A 23293-nucleotide genomic window follows, 5' to 3' on the forward strand; every position below is an offset into this window, starting at 1 on the left:
GTAGTTGGAGGCGTGAAGGCTGGGAAGTACTTGCCCGTTCTTGAATTTCATGGCAATGGGGATGGCGCGGGCGGATATGAAGAAGAACTCCCGCTTCCACGCGCGAAGACTGCGCTCGGTTGCGCAAATCTTCAAACCCTTGATCCGGGTTATCAACGTGTACCACCCCTGGATGCACCTCCAAGTGTAGAAGGTCATCAGGCGGTCAACATAGGGCTCAATGCCCAAAATCCGGCACACCCACTCGAAGTGGCGAATCTTGGCGATCGCCATGGGGTGCAACTCGGTCAAATGAACACCGTGCCTCTCAAGGACACGGTAAACAAACTTTGTCAATGGGAACCTAAGATTCCCATAAACAAAGAATGCAGCATAAACCCCGATCTTGCCTCTGGGGGCATCGTACACCGTCTGATGGGGTTCAGGAAACTCAGGCTCGAGAGACTCGAGCATGAACTTCCTGACGACGTACCGATACAGATCGCCAGGCAGAGCACACTGGCACTCGCCAGCAGTACTCTTGTCGTCAGCTGTAGACTCGAGATCACGAGACATCTTGAAAAAGAAGAAAACGATTTCGGGAGAATGCTTGCCTGAAAAGGTGAGTATTCGCCGGAAATCGCAAAGAAGATGAAGAGAAGAGTGAAAGTGTGGATTACAAAGAACCCTCTCCCCCTTTATATACTAATCGCAATTAATGCGATGAAATTAATGCGGAAGAGAGAAAAAACGAAGGTGCAATGAAACTATGACACGTGGCAAAAAGCAAGCTGGCAACAGCTGTTGACAGGACGCATACCATTAATTTCGCGGCCACGCGCCCGAAAAATCGCGCCCACGCGCCTGAAAAAGCGTCTGGAATGACCATGTACTGTCACGTCACCATAACTTCCTGCACGTCCTGACACAGTCAGAAGAAACCGTCGCACGACGTGTCGAGGTTTGGACTGTTCTTATCCTTCCACCAACTCTTCGAATTTCAAAATTCAAAATTCAAAAAGATTCAAAAGTAAGCGGGAAAATACCCCTTACCTTGGCAACCAAGTAACTGTAAGACAGGTGCGGGTACAGTGTTAAGGCAAAACCCTTCACATACTTAGCACCTGCAAGGAATTGAAGCCAAGAATTCCTCGGCAACCAAGTAACCGTAAGACGGATGCGGGTACAGTGTTAAGGCAAAACCCTTCACATACTTAGCACCCGCAGGGAATTGACGCCAGGAATACCTTGGAAGTAAAGTAACCGTAAGACAAGTGCGGGTACAGTGTCAAGGCAAAACCCTTCACATACCTAGCACTCTGCAGGGAATTCAAACCAAGAAGGATCTTCTGGGCCATGCTGGCGGGAACGGGAATAACATCCCCGCATGACGGGAACGTCGAGAACTATATTGTTCGAAACTCCGTGATGGGATTGGTGGTTTTAGCATAATTGATCAGTATGTTGAAAACTACCAAAACCCCACGGAGAATCCACACAAGTGGGACTCAACGCTCCTGACGTACGAGGATGTTACAAACCTACCCGCTTCACACCCAAAGATCAAGCAGAAAAGTCGGGAATTTCTGCGTGACATCAGGAAAACCGCGGGAAGAATCACCACGGAAAACCGAAAAACTAAACCCTTTTCAAAAACTCCTTGCTAAGTCCAAAAGTTCACCTCACTTATTAATAATTCATGAGAAGAACATTGGACTGGGGGGACTTGAAGAGGTAGGTCCCAGCAGAGCCCAGTTGGACCCGCAAGACTCACCTTGAATAGGGACGTCTGCGCAATAACCAACTGCTCCAGCAGGGCCCACCATGCTCAGAGAACCTTACGCGCAGTACGCCAGCTGTACCCGCAGGGAAAGCCTCCCAATGGCGAAGTACCCCGCCTGTTCCCGCAGCTGCGGATACAAGCCATCAGGGAAGGCTACCCGCAATAACAGCAAGGCTACACGCACAAGGCATTCGCTACTTCAGTAGTCACATGAAGGAATGAGCAAGGCGGGAATACTCCTGCCTAAATGAGCCAGTCCGTATGCTTCTGGAAGGTCTTTCGTACTATACCTACTAAGGTATGGGCGGAACAGACAATTTGACCAGAGCAGCCCATGAACCAATCACAGGGTGACAGCTCACCGACAACAATACGAGGAGGAGCACCCTCTAGTACTGTTTGTCACTATTAGCCGCTGCCTACTCACCAACCCTTACGATGGGACGTGCGCATCCTACAGTTGGTGGAACAGTGCGTAGCCGGCAGTAAAGGAACAGTATACAGCCGACCTTTACTGTTGGCCGTAGCCTATCCACCAACCAGCATGGCCTGTGCGTAGTCCACTGTTGGCAGAACAGGAATACTATTCAGCCGGCTATACCTTCTAGGAAACCTACCTTCGGCTATAAATACTCCAACACCTTGGAATGGTAAGGACATCATCTGATATCTCAATCTTATCTAGCAATCTCTTAATATACACTTATATTCAGAGCAATCTAGTCTGATTCTCACGCCGGAGGGTGGTCACAAGGAGGAACCCCCCCCTTCTCAGTGACGAGCTTACGGTGTCTGTTTTGCAGGTCCCCTGAAGAACAACCTTCTCTGCTGGACCTCATTCTCGTGGGAAACATTACTTAACCCCCAGATTATCTATAATCTGCCCGTGGGTTCACTTAGTGTTTCTTCATACATGTACCTCAAGCCAAAGGTAACGCCTCTTGAGAGTACATATATGCACCTCAACAAGTTCATTATGATATGTTCAAAACCCAAGATTGACCATCTTGCAAGGATTTGATCACTATCAAAAGGCCCTACTATGCTTATAAAAACATTTTAGAAATATTTAAAGAGACGTCTAAAAAGGTTTTCAAGGTATTAATCAGTGTGACCTAAATATTCTATTTGTAGGCACTAACATTCCTTTTAGAAACTCTAATTATTACAAAATATTCAAAAAAAAATTAATACAAGTGTAAAACAAGTTTACGGCCAGACATTTTCCTTGTCGAGCAGGGCTCCTAAGACCTTGTAGTATGCTCAAAACATTACTTCAAGCAGGTCCATACTTAGAATATTTTCAGAGTGAAAATATTCCTCTCAAGCATGCTTCAATCTTCACGAGTAAACAAAACTTTGCTCGGTAAGCTCCTATGAGCAAACAAGTTTTTGCTCAAATCTCTTTAGTCTGTATATACTTAGTTTTATTTGAACATTTTAAGTATAGCTAGGTACTGTAGACATGCTCGGGGGCAAATCATGCTGGGAGTAACACTTAGATAAGTTTTTCACAAATCCCTACCAGCATACTTGAGATTTTTCATTATTGAATACCTTGCTCGACCCACTAAGTTGCTTGTGAACTTAGTTTAAAGTAAGTATTATAAAGGGTTTGCTCGGTAGTAAACCTTGCTTGATATAAGAACTTCCTTACTCAACGAAGTGCAGCTTGCTCGAAACTAATACTTTATTTCAGAAGTAATATTCTGCTTGGATAGGATACCATGCTCGAGGAAATAAAAACCTTGCTCGGAGTGCTTGAGCTTTCTCGAGTTCAATACTTAAACAAATTCAGGGAGATTGAGAAGATTGCAATCTTTCCTTTAGGCCCAACATCTTTTGTCTCCGACTCTCTCCCATCTTTCATCTTTTGGTGTTTTATCTCTTTTATTTAAACTTATTTTTTTTTAACTTAGTTTTTGTTTGAAACAACTCCTTTTGTAAAAGATTCCCCCACATTTAATTTACCTCAAGAATTTTTAGATTTTATATATAACTGATTTAGATTTATTTTAAATAATCTTCATTGTCTTATTCGATTATAATGACATAGATGATTTGGTTTCAACGAATGTTTAATTAAAATTAATCGTCAAGAAAGGATACGGTTGCTTGATGGTTCAACCATACTTGAGCAAAGCTTTTTCTATGTTGGTCAAAAAGTTGGTTTTAATTATAAAATGTTATGTGAAAGTAAATTTTGTGTTAGGTTTGTGTCGTGGCAGGAGTTCATCTAGTGACTTAATTAGCAAGAATAATCTATCTATACTCTTTAATAAAAAGCTACAAGTTTTGCCATTTGTCACTCCCACATTAAACCTCACATTTTTAACAAATTTATAATAGTAAAATAATATTTACCATTATTAAAGTTTATGCTTCAAAATTTGTTAATTTAACATTTACTTCATATTTTTTTTTCAAATATTTGATATTTATAATAATCTTTTATTTTAAAACTGTTTTAAATACTATTGTACAACGACTATGTATTAATAGTGTTTACTAGGTTTATTGTTTCTTGTATATCAATTATTTATTAAAACTACCCGTGTAATAGACGGGTCTCAAACAAATATTAAATATCTATGCCAAACTAGTATTAAATATCTATGTATCTATCCATCCTTAACGCCCAAGTCTTATTATTATTATTATATAAGGGTTTTGGGGGTTTTCTTTCTCAGAAACAAATCAAATTCAAATCGATGGATGCAAAGAAGATCGGGAAGCTGTTTGATTCGATCGGCACCTTCTTCACCGGCTCCGATAATATCCCCTGGTGCGACTCTGACATTGTTCTCGTAAGTATTGTATTATTCATTCATATAACTGGATGATTTATGTGCTTCTAGGGTTTCACTCGGTGGTCAATGTTACTATTATCAACTGCTGCTTACTTCTATCTTAAATTCCATTACTAATTGAACACCTAAATTGATATTTGGGGATTTAGATATTATGATGATGTGCTAGGGTTTGCATACTCGAACCATACTAACTATGCCGTGTGCTATCAGACCTCTACCACAATATCGCCTAAATCAGTTAATAAGTTTTAATTGCCAATTTTTAGTGTTTTGAGTCTTAATTAGTTTCTTCTACTTGGTTGAATTGTTACTGTTTTGTAAGTTGCAAAAGGTTAGCTGGTAGGAGTGTTTACTGATTTTTATATCTATAAATTCTGCATGATATTAAAGTTACCGATATTTTTCCGAATTTACTGCATAGTGTAGAAACAATTGCAGCTATTGGGTTCTAGGTGGAGTTTAGCTTTTAGTGTCTTAGAATTTTTATCATTAGTGTTGAGGGTATAAGGCTTCTGTTTAGGGTTCGACAAACCGTTATGGTGTTGCTGGAATGCATTCAATCGGAGTTCGTTTGAGCTGGTTCCCGATTTTTTTTGGAGCTCCTCAATGAACCCATCCTGTTGAATCTAAAGTATCTTTATGAACTTTCAAGTCTTTTTATTCTTTTCCTCTTTTGCTAATCCATCAAAATCTGTGTTTTGCTCTTGTATTTTGCTTTCAAATTCAACATTGAGCAAAATTACAGATTATCATGATTGTTACTTAGTTAATAAGAATTGTTATTTTGGTGGGTGTGTATTACTTCTCACAAAAATCTAGAATCTAAAGTTTGCAACTGGTTGAATGATGGATTGATGATTTGGACGTTATGCATAACTTATGCCACTGACCAATCAAACATTGAGTTGCAGTTAATATGGGTTGTTTTAAGAGGTTAAACAGCTTGAAATTTCATCATTGACTTTTTTTTTGTTGTAAATCAAATAAGAAACGTATGATATGTATGGTAATCTATGTTGATCTATACATGTGATTAAAGATGTCATCCAATGATATTATTAACATTTCCGGTTCAATTACAGGGCTGTGAGCGTGAAGTTGCTGAAGCAGAGAAAGATTCTTCTGATGAACGCAAAAGCGAGTGTCTTCTTCGCTTATCATGGGCTCTTGTTCATTCAAAGCGACCTGAAGATGTACAACGTGGGATCGCTATGCTCGAAGGTCATTATGTCAACTTAATTATCTGTTTCATCATTGTGGTGATTAACAACTCTTTAGGATGTGTTGTATTGTTGAATCGAAATTAAAACTGTTTTGTGCTATGACTATAGGCTAACTACGGTTACTTTGCAGGTTCATTGCCCAACACTAGTGACGCTTTGCAAGTGAGAGAAAAAATGTATCTTCTTGCTGTTGGATACTATAGAAGTGGGGACTACTCGAGAAGCAGGAATCTTGTTGATCGCTGCTTGGAGGTACAATTTAAAGATTAATTTCATATATACTGTTACAAACTCGAAAGTTTTCATATATACCCAACCAAAAAAGAAAATAAAAATTCATAAATGCCCAATTTTAATGAATTTTTACTTAATGACCATCCTTTCAATTGTATTTTTTTAAAGTTTAAACCCTAATCTTATATGATTAATTTCATATACACGCTTACAAACTTGAAAATTTCATAAACTAAACGTATCATGTATACCCAACTTTAATAAACTTTTACTTAATGGCCATTGTACCCCTTTTAATTAATAAGTTTAAACCCTACTTTTATTGCCCAAGCTTGCCCCGCTATTTAATTTTGTCATGTTTATACGTTAGACAATAATATGTGAATTTGACAGATTGCACCAGACTGGAGGCAGGCAATAAATCTGAAGAAATCAATTGAAGATCATATCAAGAAAGGTAAAGCATATATATATTCTTTATTCTTTAATCTTTATGCATTTGATTTTAATGGAATTGAGATGGTTTATGAATATGTTACTGTATTGTGTGGTATGCAGATGGAGTGATTGGTATAGGTATTGCTGCCACGGCTGTTACGGCTGTTGGTCTTATGGCGGGAGGACTTGCAGCTGCTTTGTTGTCCCGAAAGAAGTGAACAATCCGCATGATAATGATGTAATGCGAATGTGCATAACGAAACTAATGTCAAACAAACATGTGAATCTCTTTGGTTTCTTTTCTTTTGTTATCTTGCGTTTATGATACCATAAGCCCGACCTTTGAGGAAGGGAAGGGTCTGTGCTGTGAAAACTTGAGAATGGAACTGTTTCTTGTTTGTTTTTGTTAACGGTTTGACGAGCAATCAAGCATACATAGTAACACAGAATCCAAATATATATTCACCAAATATATTACTGCACAGCCCTTGATGTATGTGGCTAGTTTTCGCTTCATAACACTCTCGAGAAAGTGCAAGCCATAACGATGATGTTAAGATATATTCACCAAATATTTTAGTTCATTTAGTTTTGGATAAAGACATTTTTTTTACCGTGCAAGCCATAATGATGATGTTAAGATATCGGAATTTGACATTAATATTTTTGTATTATTTAACAAAATAATTTTTTGAATGGTAAATTCGATATTATATTTAGTTATTAAACTTAATATTTTTGTTAATTAAAATACTTAAAACTAATTAGATTCCGAAATCTTACAATACAACAACGTACATAAATTTACGTGATTTCTAAACATACACTCAACGTGTTTTTTATCTGCATTTTTAACCGAGCTTTTACCAATCAAATGCCCACCGCGAAGCACGGGTTAATCCCACTAGTAATATAACTAGTAGTTTGCCCATGCGATGCAGCGAGGAATGACACTTAAAGGTTCCAAATTAAACTGAGCCGAGCCAAGTCTAGCTCGAACTCGACTTGAACCCCATTCCAAGCTAGCTCAGATAAGCTCCAAATTAAACTCGAGTCGAGCCAATCACATTAGACGCGTTACAATGCTAATACATGCGCAGCCCGATTACGAACACATAACCAATGTCGGTAAGCATGTAACCAGACATCTAACACAACTCGTGTAGAGCTAGTACGTGTAAGGATTTAGCATACGTAACCGGCACCATAATGCATGAAACCAACATTAAACATGCGTCATTGACACCACGTGTGTAACTCATGCCGATTACTCGTGTGGTGAAGAGCCTACCCATGAGATGGACCTCATGAGTAGGCTCTAGCCCAGTAACAACAACAAGCCCAACAGTAAGAGGCCCAATAGCCCAAACGTTCTAGAAGCTTATTTGGAGGGAAAATGCCTCTTGTGGATTTGGAGGGAAACTAACCACACATCATGTAATATCTCCCCTCTATATAAGGAGAGGAAAGAATCATGTAAAGATAACCACAAATTCACTAATAATACAACATACTCTTTACTCACTATCAACATTTGATCACCATTCTCTACATCTTGTTAGGCACCTTACCCCCTTCGTGGGAATAGGTTCCAACATTGGCGCCATCCGTGGGACCTCTTGATCACGGGTCTCATTTAAACCTCTAAAAGAATGGTCGATCAAATCCGCTATCACCACCGTTGTCTCACCATCGAAAGGTCTTGGTTTTGTCCCTCCACTGTTTCAGTAAACAAGCAGCAACCTAGTTCAAATTCTCCGGTGTTATTTCTGTTGTCGAAATCTTTTTCCCGACTCTTCGAAATATCCGGTGAAGTCAAAAGAAATATTCTCCGACGAGTCTTGAGAAGTCGGACATGACGATTGCTCTTAGCCAACAAGGTGCATACTCCGGCGACATGCCACCGCAACCACCACCCTCGGTTCCATCGGAATCAGCATCGTCATTATGTCCGAAGTGCCCACAAGTGCACATCCATACCGGGAAGATATAAAGAACACCGGTGGACCAATTTGTTCGTAAATGAAGACGTTATGGAGATTGAAGGCCGAATGGCCCAAGATAACCTAGGAGTTCATTTGAACTTACAGAGACGCTTTAAGAGTAAGCATCGAAGAGCAAGAGTGGAAAGAAAACTTCAAGTTTCTACCAAACATTTAGATCTACATAAAATTTAGTAAAAACAGGGAAGCAAAGAGGCTCGGTTTTGAGTCCATTATGCCCAGGTTTGCACTATTTCAACTCAGTTTGGAGTCCCCTTCCGCTCACGTTCAAGCCCATTTAGTTCAAGACAGCAAGTCTTTTAGTGGGATTCCGTCCAGCCGAACAACAAAATCTTGCCGAAATATTACGGTTGACTCCGGAGATCTCGACGGTACCTTCATTCTTAATGAAAATAATCGGAAATCTTGAAACGTTAATGAACAAATTATTACATATTTGAAAGCATTTATCAAGAAGAAAGAATCTCTCCTGGGGTACTGCAAGTTTTCTCCTAAAGAGGGGCACAACACCCTCCCCAAGGGATCATAAATTTTAAAAGTCCCTTCTAGAAAAGGGAAGCCATATTACTATCCACCGTTAAAGGGGCACCACCAACTTTAGTTAAGCAAGACCGACTCCAACAAACAACATTCAACCTGGATGGGAATACTTGGGATATATGATCTTTGAAGCATCAAGATAACAACTTTCGTTCTAAAGAACTTGGTCGAACAAGACAAGCACCAAATTATTGGGCATAATATAAAGCTCATAAGTAATAAAGGAAGTTTCAGATATGGAAAGTAACTTCAAGAAGTCTTAATATATTAGTACCGTCTCAAGGAAATAAAGACCACGTCGAAACAAAGCTTCACGAACATGATAACTTCTCGCATCTCTGGTGCTCTCCCAAGGAGAAGAGCCCCCTTTCATAAGACGGGGTGAATGAAAAAGTTCTTTCCACAAAGAAGGACCCCTTCATACAACAACATTCCACCTTACAAGAGTTTCCTTTAAAGAAGAAGAACTCCCTTTCAAGGGAGGACGTGTTTAAAAAGGTTCATTCCATAAAAAAGGAACCTTATTCCTACTACAATGCTCCATATTACAAGAATTCTCTCTAAAAGAATCCCCTCTCATGAGAGGGCATGTTTAAAAGTTCCTTCCATAAAAGAGGAATCCCCTTCTCATAACATTGTTTCATATTGCAAGATTTTTCACTAGAGAAGAGTAACCTCATTCCAACCAATGGCTATTCGAAAAGTTCTATCGATGAAGAAAGGAAAAGCCTTTTGCGGCAACACTTATCATTTAAAAAGTTTCCTATGATGAAGAAACCTTTATATCCATAATATCTTAATGGAAGAGAGAGAGCCCCTTTCAAAACATTTTTTCATAACAAAGCCCCTTCCAAGACAAGCAAGTCATAATAGAGCCCCTTTCAAGAAGAAAGCCTTTTTACTCACTATCAACGTTTGATCACCATTCTCTACATCTTGTTAGGCACCTTACCCCCTTCGTGGGAATAGGTTCCAACATGCGGGATGCTAAGTTCAACGCATATCAAGGCTGGGTTACATGTGTTACACGACGCTGGACACACATTCATCGACCCAAAACCCATTCTTACCTGGCCACTTTCGACCCGAACATGTCCAAACCCAAACCAAGCTAACCCTTTTTTGTATTGACCATTTCTAACTTATGACCCGAACCGGCCTGACCTGTTAGCCTACATGGTAATAAGGTAATATGTTAATTTTCTAAAAATTAAAAACTATAGCAATATCATACACAAATGAAAGAGAATGAAATGCTCGTTTTTATGATGTTATTATTTTTAGAAAATATTAACGTATGAAAAAGTTATAGCAATTTAAATATTGTATGGGTGGTTGGTTTGCAATAAGGTGTTAATGTGTAAATACTCAAATTAACAAAAGAGGACTAAAGTAGAGAGGCTAAGGGTATAACTATTTTTAACCTAAAATCTCATTTTTTTTAGAAGTGAACTTCATTGAAACACAAGCGAAAACCACCGAATCTCCAAGACGGAGAGAAGGGGCCGCCTATAACATTAAATCAAAAACAAATTATACCACGACTTTCAATCCTTATCTTTACTATTTTGCCTATTACTAAACCATAAAAAAGTAATCGCCTTTACATCCGCCACAATATCTACCACTTTATCTTGTTTATTCTCAAAATTTTGCTCGTTTCTAGCTTTCCAAATCCTCCAACAACACGCAATGATCACCCCTCTCACAATCTCCTTCCGAAAAGTAGACAAACCATCCATATTATGCATCTTCATCACATCTTTTAAGCTAAAAGAAAAAAAACTGGGTAAACCACACCATCTTAAAATACCTTCCCACACCCCCACAGAGAAACCACACCCGGTAAACACATGATCCACCGACTCCTCCCCATCTTCACACAGAACACATAATGTGTTATCCACGTAAATATTCCTACTCCTTAGCGCCAATTTTGTAGAAGGCGATCCAACAAAGCTCTCCATAGAAAAATATTACGTTTATCCGGTAACCACTTACACCACTCGAACACTGCATCTCCATTATCCACATTAGTTATGGTTAACCACCTTCTAACCGCATTTATAAAAAAAACACCCATTTTTATCCACGTTCCATCTCCAATCATCTACACACTTGATTAGCGATACCCAACGAATCAACTCCATCAACTCCTCCACTTCCTTTAACTCGATCTACGACTCCGGAGCTTTCTTCCACGACCAATTCACCGAAGTAATCATATCCTCCCGATTTAAAATGTCAGAAACTAAATACATCTTTCTCTTTTCCAACTTAAAAAGAGATGGAAATGTATCCATCAATCTCCCCTTGTCCGTCCATGTATCGACCCAAAGCCTCACTGCCCTTCCATTCCTCACTGAACACTTGATTAACTAATTAAAGGACGAACCATGCATATGTAATCTGTTACTTTCTTTGACAATGTTCGACCAAACACTAGTCAAGCTCTTTTTAACCAGATATAACTCCCATTTCCTACTAGAACCATGAATAGCCTGAACGACCTTCTTCCATAAAGATTCCGGTTTCGTTCGAAAGTGCCAAACCCATTTGGAAATTAAAGCTCGATTACAGTTAAACAACCTCGACAAACCCAAACTACCTTCCTTCTTTGGCCTAGTAATCCTATTCCAAGCAACCCAGTTGTTACACCCCAACCTAAGGCGGAAATGTCAGGGCGTGATCCGATTGCTCACAGCTCGAAGATACTATCATAATATAAATGTGACAATATCTAATTAATTATTTGATTTCAATTATACACACAATATTTAAATACAATAGACAATTTAAATAAACAAATATAAGCTCAATAAAGTTTAACTTGATTATATTCTAAAGTCTTGTCTATGTGTCCAAGCTTCAATCTTCAATATATGCAACCTTCATATGCGTATACAATGGAGTTTTGTCAACATAAAGTTGAGTGAGAATATCATCAGTTTTGACACAATACAATAAATAAGCATAACGTGATAATTGCGATAAATATAATCAAAACACAAACAAGTATGTGGACCGTTGCCAAGCGAATCGGGCATTGGTCACCAGCAGGAACACCCGCTATGAGATTGATTGAATAGTAATTCCAACATGCGTATGTTTTTAGTGTAATTATAGAGATAAAGATGGAGAATCAACTAGGAATGCTCTAATAATTATAAAACAAGAATTCCCACACCCTAGCCTAAATATTAATATGAACTTAACATAAAACCCTAGCCTTAACATAAGATCTTAGAGTATTCCCAATCCATCCCCTAAAATTATGTGAGGAGAGTTTGTAAATTATAGGGTGGGGTAGTGAGTGTAAATTATAGGGTGGAGAGAGAAAACTGTAACGAAAAATGTATAAAAAATACTATTTAATTGAACATGAGAGAAATGTAGTGTTTTATAATGTAATTATATGATATATATGGATATAAAGATAGGGAACGGGATGAGAATGCTCTTACTTGAAAGCAATTGACATTTCCTTTCCTCCTCCTATTGGCGTCTTTCTTTCTCTTGATCAGCCGCACGGGTATTCCATGTTCAAAAGTATCTGAATCCGAATAATTATCCGATAATCCGTATCCGAACTATCTGAAATTTCGGATTTCTGAAATATTAGATTTAATAATATATTTTTTTAATTTTAATATATTCCTTATGGGCTTGGCTTATGTAACCTAATTTTGAAACATACTCTCTCTCAGTCTCAGCCGTCGGTCTCCGATCACCGCCGCTGCACGTAGCTACAGTCACCTTCGTCCGTCGCAATCCACCTTAAATAAGGCATGTTAGGTTTCTATTGGTTTCAAAGATTCTTAGTTGTATTACAGATTGTATCATGGATTGTATGTTCTGAACACCCCTACTTGCTAGCTACTGGTTTTAATTAGGTGTGATTATATTATATCAATAAATTGGATCTTCTGTGATTATATTATATATATAGGTTAGTTTCAATTCGTCTTCATATAATAAATAGCCACCTCCACAACTTTATGTTCTCATATTATATTCATCTTGATACTTCTAGTTATTCAATTATTAAGCTTATCTGCCCGCCTTATGTGATACTGTATCAGTTTCAAGTTTGATTCTTACTTAGTTTTGACAGATTAAAGCAGGCAGGGATCATGACTACTCGTGCTAACGATAATGATGGTGAGGTTTTTCTTGATGAGGATGACATTGTACAAGAAATTAACCTAGACGAAGAAGGTACTTTTTATTTTTATAATTATTGTTTATTTTATGATGATGTAATTAAAAATGTAATCTTCTCTTTTTAACGTTATGGAACTTGTTTCTTTTGCCGTTTTAGATCTCCCTGACGCCGATGACGATGCAGAAGATTCTGAGGCTTTTGGTATGTCATCACTTTATAAACTTACAATTCCGTAAACACTTAATTATACTTCTTAGATATAAATGTAACAAAAAATAACTTTTTAAGTTAAAAAATGAGGTTGGTTTTTGAAATCAAGAGTGGTATTTTATAACTGTTTTCTATTTTCATTTGGGGATTACTAAAGTCAAGGAAAGTTTAAGTTTTGTTTCACTTTCGTGCAGTTCGCTCAATACAGATACTTAGTAACTACTTAAATTTATTATTATTTTCTTCTTTTCAGATGAAGCTGATGATTCAATGCACATATTCACTGGCCATACTGGTAAGTTCATTATCTATTTTTTTTAATCATTGACTCATTGTTAAGGTTACTTTATTAACTCTGAGGGATAATAATGTTATAGAATGGTTAGTTTTAGATAATTGTGTAACTAAATTAGATTTTTACTTATTTGTCATAGGCGAATTATACACAGTTGCATGCAGCCCAACCGATGCTGCATTGGTGGCGACAGGTGGAGGAGATGACAAAGGTTTTCTTTGGAAAATTGGTCAAGGAGATTGGGCTTTTGAATTACAAGGTATGCATTTTTCTTTTAAACATAACCCTTTTTAAGTATGTTTGTGATTCAGGGGCATTTTTGTCATTTCGTATGATAGGTCATAAGGATTCTGTGTCCTGTGTGGCCTTCAGTTATGATGGTCAACTGGTTTCTTCCGGAAGCTTTGATGGGATCATACAAGTTTGGGACGTATCGTTAGGAACCCTAAAATGTACACTTGATGGACCCGCAGCCGGCATTGAGGTAAAAAAAATTAGATATTCCTAATAGCTAGCTCTCTGTGGGGTTTACTGCCTTGCTGGCTATGGTTCTATGCTGTTGTTTTTGCATGATTAAAATTAGATATGGTTTAGTCCCTGTGCTTTTGCATGAGTTAATTCATAAATAGTTTGAGGTTATTTTTGGCCTTTTAATAAAAAGATGACAGGAAATATGGATATGCTTAGTGGGCTGGACTTTAATTTATACGAAAATCAAACTATCGGAGTAAAAAATATAAATTTAAACTTTTGAACTGAAAAGGTTATTTTGATCAAACCATTGGGACTAAGATCATATTTAATCCTTTCTCCTTTGTCTATTTCTAATAGAAAGGGTATTTTAGGCATCTTACAAGAGAGAACAGAAAAAATAGACTTATGCCTTTAGTTGAGACGAATATGAAACTAAAATAGCCAAATTTAAACTTTTGGACTAAAATGGTTATTTGAGTCAAATCACAGTGGTTAAAACTGTATTTAACTCAATATTTGTGATTATTTAGTGGGTGAGGTGGCATCCACGTGGACACATAGTTCTTGCCGGTTCAGATGATTCCACTGTTTGGATGTGGAATGCTGACAAAAGCACGTATCTGAATTCGTTTTCGGGTCATTCTAGTACCGTTACGTGTGGGGATTTACTCCAGATGGTATGGTTATTATGTTCTTGTTCTTTTTAAAAATTTTTTCTTCCGTTATTTTAACTGTTTTTTTTATTAATTTAGGTAAAACAATCTGTACTGGTTCTGATGATGCAAGTTTGAGGATATGGAATCCGAGAACCGGGGAAAATATTCATGTTGTTAAAGGTATGTTTAATTTATAATATATATTAATATTGGTTACTCGATTTTCATGCAATAAACAGTAATTATTATATTATATATATACAAAACAAAAGGTATCATCACTTGGGCAAGCTGGAGAAATTGGAGGATACTTAGGCTGTGTAGGCCCATGTGTCGTGACTCAAAATAAACTGCCAGTCTTAAAATAAATTGCTGTGTTTTTTCCTTTCCGAAGCTTTTAAATATATAAGCCATGTATATTTTGTTTTTAGGTGATGTTGAAGTTTGAATAATTTTTTCAGTTTTTTGTGCCTTTATAACGATTAATTGTATTTATATTATTAATCATGGTCCATTAAAGTACTTTAGTTTGTTTTTAGTTTCGATATAAGTTTCGTTCAAAACAGAGTTGAGTGTGATAATGTACGAGTCGTTAAAGCTGTATATACATAATCAGTTTTGAAAGTTATACTGTGGCCCCTCAAAAACTTACAATACTCACTCTCCACTTTTCCATGTGTCGTTTTAAGGGTGGGTTTGCGTAAAGGTTTTGGTTTATATATAAAGTTTTGAACACGTTAAACTCTTTGTGGTTTAGCTCACTGCAATGTGCACAGGTTTAATGCTAGCTATTAAATAAATCATGTGCATAACTTTAAATAGACAACATAAATAGTTTTATTTAAGGTTTTTAATTTAAATACTTACCAAATTACCCTTGTTATATTAAGGTCATTTTTATCACACCGACGGTTTGACTTGTTTGACCATAAGCGCCGACTCGTCTCTTGTTCTTACCGGCTCGAAAGACGGTTCTGTTCACATTGTGAATGTCGCAACCGGAAAGGTTTGAATACAATTTCACCTTGATTTTATTTATTTATCTATACTTTGCGGTTTACAAATAAGTTTTGCTACGGGTTGTTAGTTCTCTAGCTTCACATACAGATTCGGTTGAATGTATCGCACTATCAACTAGGTATTTTTTATAGGAATGAATAAAGATTTATATTTTAAATAAAATAATTGATTATTTGTTTGGCTTTGATTTGTTTGGTAGTTCTTCATGGGCAGCCACAGGAAGCATGGACCAAAAACTTATTATTTGGGATCTGCAACACTCGTTGGCCCGTTGCACATGTGAACATGAGGTACGCCTTTAATCGTATGAAACACTAGGTTATTTGTTAGGTTTGGAGAAAAATATTATGTTTTACTATTTTAAATACAATATTATTGGCATCATTATAATGAAACTACATTGTGAAACTGATGATTAACTTTATTTAAGAAAATGTTATATTTTAGAGTTAATTAATTACATCTGCTGTTTTGCCATATTTCAACTTTAGTCCCAAACTTTTAAAAAATACAACTTTAGACCAATTGTATGCCAAAACAGCAAAATTTATCACAGATGGTCCGTGGAACGGAACAAGGTGACGCGCGCCCATTCTATAGGGATCGTTGTTGTTACATTAAGGAAAATAGTTAGGCCTATAAACAAACTAAACGTTAAGCAAACTGGTTAGCTGGAAGTTCGTTTATATTTACTTATTTAATAAACGAATGAACACGAAAAATTTTTTTTGTTTATTTAGTTAAACGAATGAGCATGAACAAATTTTTCGTTTGTTCATTTATGTTCATTCATTTACCTTCGTTTTTGTTCATTTATGTGGTTATTTATTCATTTATTGTTAGGCACATTATAATTTAATCCAGTTTTACAACATTAAAACATTGCTCATTACAATTTATCAGTCATCTTGCATTTTTAGGCCCAACGTATTAATATTCACGTTCATCGGTGTTAGTTATATTCGTTTGTTTATGTTCGTGAACCGTTTGTTTATACTATCAACGAAAGAACATAAACAAAAATGAACAAGTTAATTTTTCTTAACGAAAGAGCACGGGAAAAGAAAATCCCATTCGTTTAATTGTTCGTGTTAGATCGTTTGTTTGGTTAAAGTTAAATGAACACGAAAAATGTCTCGTTTGTGTTTCGCTATGTTTACCGGCCTACAAACGGTTGGTCTAAAGTTGCAATTTTCGAAACTTGAGAATTAAAGTTGCAATGATGGCCAACCACATGGACCACCTGTGTCATTGGTTCTATACTTTCACAAAAAGTGCGGTTCAAGTCCTTCAACTTTTTTATTGTTCGAACAACGCCATAATTTATAATATATATATATATATATAAAGTTTTTGGTGCTAAAATTGTATTTATTTTGGTTATATTGTAGGATGGTGTGACATGTTTAATATGGCTAGGGAGTAGTCGGTATGTGGCTACATGGTGCGTGGATGGTAAAGTGAGGGTATGGGATAGTCTTTCTGGAGAGTGCATGAAGACTCTGACTGGACACGTGGGTCCTGTCCAGTCTCTAGCCATGTCATCTGATGGGACCTGCCTAGTGTCAGTCTTCCTTGACGCAACTGCTCGAGTCTTTGAGATTGATGAATTTCGTTAAAGCGTGTTTAGAATATGTCAATCGAAGAGACTAATACATATTTAGACACTGTCAAACGGTTGAATTTTATTTGCATACCAAGTTTGTAACTCTTTGTAATGTTGCTTGCTCCATTGATTAGTTTTTTAAGAGAGAATGTGCGTGGAGATCACCGAGTACTCATCTTGTAATAGTACGTTTTTCATGTTATATATGCTTGATATAAATGAAACCATGTACGCCTAGATTACTGGAGCATACTCATGCGAATGAGACAGTGGATCACTTAATTATAGTACACATTTCATGATCCTATTTTTTGATATTAATTCTTGAAAATCCTAATCGTAACGATGTTCCTAGCTGTAGTGGTTGGAGGATATCAATCGTAGTGATTCCGTTCAAAACACTTGAGCTATGTTGATGCTTTTCGCTCTGCTTGGCTGTCTCTCTCTCTGGAGGTATTTTAGTGATAGGTTCTATAGGAATTGAAGCTTTGAATTAAAAAAAGAGTGGATTGTGGCTTATTATCAAGTTTCTGACAAAATAGCCATGTAAATTGCAACAAAAGGTTAATATATTTCCAACAAGTTACCAACCAATACTCTATTTGTTTACTAATTACTAGTAGAAGAGCCAGCGTGTTGCGACGGGTGTCAAAAAAACTTGACTATTAGGCCATGTGCATTCAAAACTCTTCACATATAGGCGTGTGTGGTATCGTACTCAACAATGGTGAGTTTCATAAATAGTTGTGTAGTGCCAGTGGTACAAGGGCTCCAAACTCTCGTTACATGTGATCTTGGAACTAACAAGGTAATTTAAGTGTTTTGTTTGGCGTGCACAAATATACATTTTAGTTGGATTATAAAAGTAAATTAAGGCACGGAAGTCCTTTAATGTAATTTAAATATGAACTTACTTTAACCTGAAGATGTATCTTTAGGTATTAATGGTACACCTATGGCATTGCCCTTTTATTTAAATAAAATGATTTGAGTTAATATCATAATTACAAGTACAAATTTTTTATTTAGGATTACGTTGGCCAACATGTTAAATGCACTACTATTTGTTTATTAATCATATCAGTATAAAATATACAACTACTAAAAATTATCCAATAACCACTTATAATCAAACATAGAAATTTTGAAATCCACTCGAGACAACAAAACATTAAATCACAATACACCTTATGACTAGAAGTGCACGAAAAAACCGGTTTCGTATCCGAACCGGTGGAACCGACTCGGAACCGGTTCCGATTCATACCCGGTGTACCCATACCCGGAAAACCCTACCTGGACCCATATATTTTCCCAAAAATCGGTTCCTACCCGGTTCCTATCCGGAACTGGTTCCAACCCGGTGCCGGTTCCTACCCGAAATAACCGGTTCCCCGGGGTTTTATTTTTGAAAAAGAGCCGTTGTAACTGGTTCCAAAGGTAATATAGCCGTTATAACTGGTTCCAATGGTAATATAGTCGTTGGAACCGGTTTCAACGGCTATATTACCGTTGGAACCGGTTTTTGAGCTTAAAAACTATATAAAGGCTTGATCATTAACTTGTTTTACCACTCCAACTCAAAAACATCAAGAAAACTTATCGGTTTACACTTTACACCAATTTTTTTCAATTCCATTCCACCACCACTTGATAACTAGTTATTATGGCAAGCCAAAACAAGGGCAAAAGAAAGGCGGCGGCTACCGATTCCGTTTTTATTGACCCGGTTCGAGCCGAAGATGACCCCGGAGTTGCAAAGATCCTCCGTCATAACCGCAAAGAAGAAGTATGGTGGAATTGGCATTTGGTTGAGTGCTTAATGGAGACGTTAAGGCTCGTCGCAAATTTTGTGGCACTTATTTAAAGCATGAGTCAAACTCTACTTTAAAAAAGCACATCGAGAAGAAATTTTGCAAGGCGTTGAAAGAAGTTCCCGCCACGGTCCAAGCCGAATTAGGTAAATATGGGATAATATTTCGTTACAACGTGAAAGCGGTTTACGATAGGATGGCGAAGTTCGTGATTCAACAAGGTTTGCCGTTTAACCACTTCGACAACCCTTAATTGACGGCCTTGATTAGAGAGACTCTTCAACCGCGCTGCACCCATGTAAGTTGTACCACTCTTCGACGTCATTGTCTAAAGTTGTGGGAATGTGCTAAAAAGATTTAATTGATTTTTTTGACACTTTACAAACGGGTGTCAACTTAACTAGCGATGTTTGGTCGGCACCCCATGGGTTACCGGAATTGTACCTTTGTGTGACCACGCATTGGATCGATCCGGTATCTTGGCAAATGATGAAACGCACCATCGCGTTTGAAAACTTTCCGTTCCCACATACCGCCGAAAAATTGTTTGAAATTTTGGATGAGGTAATAACCACTTTTAACTTGAGGAAAAAAATTTTTTCAATGTCGTTTGATAACGCTTCTAACAATACAAAAGCGATAGTCAAGTTATATATAAAATATACACCACTTTGCTACGGAAAGTTTTTTCATACTCGATGTGTTGCCCACATTATCAACTTGGTTGTTCAAGATGGTCTTGACAACGAAACCATGGAGAGCGGTTTGAGATTATTTAGGTTGATGTTACAAGATATTTTCAAAAGTGGAAAAAGAAGACATCTTGAATACAAAAACTATTACAAGTCGGTTGATAGAAAATATTTGGGGTCCAATTGGGACGTTCCAACCCGTTGGAACTCGACTTGTAATATGCTCGCTTGTGCTTTTTCCCAAAAACAAACTATACAAGCGTTTGATAAAATGCTAGTGGATCGTTGCGAAGCCAATATGTTTCCAAACGGTGCTTGGGATAATATCGGTTACTTCTTGGAGTATCTTGATGTTTTCAAAACAGTAACAACTAAATTTTCAAGGGTTTACTATCCTACTAGTTTTTGGGTGTTGCAAGAATTATACAACATCTCCTTGAATTTCAAAGAGTTTGAAAACAAAAATGATCTTTTCGAGCATATTGTTGATCCAATGAAGAAGAAGTTCCTAAAATATTTTGAAGGAATACCACCCGTGTTTACTTGTGCCGCCGCTTTAAACCCCTATATAAATGTTGCCGGGGTTGAGGCGTTGATTGAGGAAATATATGACAACATGGGTGCGCACGAGATCGATCCGATGGCGTCGACGGAATCAAAGGATTATTTCAACAAATCCCTTCAGGAAATCTATGATCATTACTTCAAAATTTATGGTCCAAGATCAAAGTCGACTTTTGTGAGGCAAGCAACATAAAGTAAGCCATGCAAGGACAAGCTTATAAACATGATGAATGCGGTTCGTAAGTCGGCGGCAAAGCGACAAAGGGGTAACACACCAACTAGTGAACTTGGCCGATATAGTGGAGCAAACTATGGAGAAGGTGCAACAGTCGAGGATGTTCGCAACCTTGACATTTTGGCATGGTGGAAAGGAAAGCAAAACGAATTTTCTATTCTTTCCGCCATGTCTCGTGACTTGCTAAGCGTCCAAGCTTCAACGGTTGCTTCGGAATCGGTTTTTCACTTAGTGGAAGGATATTATCGATGCGAAGAACCAAACTCACTCCCGAGTCCTTAAAGATGTGCATTTGCCTAAAGGATCATTTGGACGCGGTGGATCATATACAAGACAAGACAAACTTTGAAGACGAAATACCACTTGAACGTCCAATTCAAGAGATGGAAGAAGAATCTTCGGGTGAAGAAGACGAAGTCGTAGAACTCGACTAATTTTAATTTGTATTTTTTGTATTTGTTGTAATCATTTTTATATTTATTCTAATCATTTATGTATTATGTAACACGAATTAATTAATATATGTATTTTTAAAGTGTTATTTGTTTGTGTTAAATAAAAAACTTGTCTTAAACATTTAAACTAACTTTTAAACATATATATATAATTATAGAACATTACACAGGGAACATTATTACAAAACGATTAAGTACAAACATTATTAAACATAAAACTAAAAATAACAAACATTGTTCGTTGTTTTCGTCCCGCCGTCTACGACCATCAAGCTTTGTTACCGGCGGCGGGGGCTTGACTTGTAGAGCCGGACGACTCCCCGGCTTCTCCTTTTTTGGCATCAAAATGCTTTTTTTCCTTGCAATACTTATTGGTATGCTTTCGAAGGGTGGAATTCGATGCCGCCTTCAAAAACTTGCCGCAGTATTTGCATCGCGCCATCTCCTGTGTGTCGGTCATGACACATAGGTCATAGTGAACCCAAACCTCAGGGCATCTCGGGGTGTCGATAACCATAACAACTTCGTCGTTGGTTGCCATTGGTAATGGTTAGTGGTTTAACAAGTGAATTAACAAGAAATTGAAGTGTTTAACAAGTTAGGGGAGTTGGTTAAAAAGTTCTAAACCTAGGACGTCTATATATAGGAAGTGGGGGTGGGTATAAACATTAAAAACCGGTTCCAACGGTCTAAAAACGGTAATATAGCCGTTGGAACCGGTTTCCAACGGTCAAAAATGGTTTAAATAAGGAAAACCTGCAAGAAACGGTTTTCGGGTATAACCGGACCCGGTTCCTACCCTACCCGGTTCCATTAGTTCCTGATATTTGCCTACCGGGTCGGGTCCGGTTCCTACCCGGTTCCTATCTTATAGTCGATGGCTCTGATACCAATCTGTTACAACCCGACCAATGAAGGCGGAAACGTCGAGGCGCGACATGATTGCTCATTGCACAACGACACTATAAAGTTACAATATTTAAACAACTCATTTAAATCTATATCATCATAAATAACACAACAATTGTTCATACAAAATGATAAATAGATAGATAAACAAATAACTTGTTCTTTCATTTTCTAATATCCTAAAGCCAAGATGATAAGTTTCATCAAGTAATCCAATCAAGCTAACATCAAACCTGTAACATTGCATAAAATAGAGTTTTTCAACACAAAGGTTAGTGTGCAATTTTCATAGTTTTGGACAATAAGTATATAGTATGAAATCCACAACTAGTATATGAAAACAATAAATAATAGCAACAATTTAGATAATAAAACCGTCAATAAGAATACATTGACGAACCGTGAATAAGAATACATTGACGACAATAATGAAATCGTCAATAAGAATACATTGACGACACCTTTCTATATGGGGATACCATATATACTTGGAATTAATGTATGATCATACTTTGATGAGGCTACCCGCCTTAGCATTCAAGAATTTGCACATAATCATGTAAAGCATATAACACCAAATCGAGCATTTATTTAAGTAAACATATACAATAAGTGTTGTGGTTTAAGACTCAAGTATAAATCATTTGAATTTGAATAAGTATGCAATGCCACCCCCAAAACGAAAGATGGAAAACGGGGGATGAAAAAGTACTCACATTAACAAGTAACTTGAAAGATAGTGTTGTGAATAATCGGAGAGATCGGTTTAACAAGCAAGACCTATATTAACTCTTGCATTTCCGACGGGGCTAAACGGTAAGGAGCTTTGGCTACGGGCATTGCTTCGAGCACAAGATCAATTTGGAATTCTACCGGGCGAATGGGTGGAAGACCGGTGACGTCTTCGGGAAAGACATCGAGGAAGTCACAGACGATGGAGATGTCTTGGATTTTTCTTTCCTTAAGGTCTTTAACCACCACTTGAGCTAGGAACGGAACATACATTTGGCACAAATATTTTTGGGATTGAGAGTGTGACATAAGGTTGAGCCTTTTAGGAGTAGTCTTGCCGTGGACCTTGAGTGTTTTACCGTTTACAAGCGGGAATCGAATGATTTTATCGTAACAAACGACTTCGGCACAGTGCAAAAATAACCAATCCATGCCTACTGTGACATCGAAACT

The 23293-nt window shown here is 37.4% G+C and overlaps 1 protein-coding gene, 1 long non-coding RNA gene and 1 pseudogene across 3 annotated transcripts; all 3 read left to right on the forward strand.

Moving 5' to 3' along the window:
- Nucleotides 1–4473: 4473 nt before the first annotated feature.
- LOC143554910 (mitochondrial fission 1 protein A-like) lies at nt 4474–6747 on the forward strand. Its single transcript, XM_077044574.1, has 5 exons — nt 4474–4569; nt 5658–5796; nt 5929–6050; nt 6426–6489; nt 6591–6747. Exons 1-5 carry the CDS (start codon nt 4474–4476, stop codon nt 6686–6688), a joined length of 519 nt encoding a protein of 172 aa, XP_076900689.1. The 3' UTR covers nt 6689–6747.
- Nucleotides 6748–13146: 6399 nt separating this feature from the next.
- LOC143554922 (uncharacterized) lies at nt 13147–15825 on the forward strand (annotated as a pseudogene). Its single transcript, XR_013139105.1, has 8 exons — nt 13147–13231; nt 13335–13379; nt 13642–13683; nt 13823–13942; nt 14022–14167; nt 14688–14834; nt 14910–14993; nt 15704–15825. The product of XR_013139105.1 is annotated as an uncharacterized LOC143554922 (transcript).
- Nucleotides 15826–15888: 63 nt separating this feature from the next.
- LOC143554911 (uncharacterized) lies at nt 15889–17550 on the forward strand. Its single transcript, XR_013139104.1, has 3 exons — nt 15889–15951; nt 16033–16123; nt 17225–17550. It is a non-coding gene; the product is annotated as an uncharacterized LOC143554911 (long non-coding RNA).
- Nucleotides 17551–23293: the final 5743 nt, after the last annotated feature.

The sequence above is a fragment of the Bidens hawaiensis genome, unplaced genomic scaffold, assembly GCF_021521415.1.
Source record: "Bidens hawaiensis isolate Kalapana, Puna unplaced genomic scaffold, B.hawaiensis_p1.1 tig00017875_1, whole genome shotgun sequence".
Classification (NCBI taxonomy): domain Eukaryota; kingdom Viridiplantae; phylum Streptophyta; class Magnoliopsida; order Asterales; family Asteraceae; genus Bidens; species Bidens hawaiensis.

Coding starts and splice junctions, on each gene's coding strand:
- LOC143554910 (XM_077044574.1), top strand. CDS start 4,474: ATGGATGCAAAGAAGATCGGGAAGCTGTTTGATTCGATCGGCACCTTC. Junction 5,797..5,928: donor TGGGATCGCTATGCTCGAAG/GTCATTATGTCA, acceptor GTTACTTTGCAG/GTTCATTGCCCAACACTAGT. Junction 6,490..6,590: donor TGAAGATCATATCAAGAAAG/GTAAAGCATATA, acceptor TGTGGTATGCAG/ATGGAGTGATTGGTATAGGT.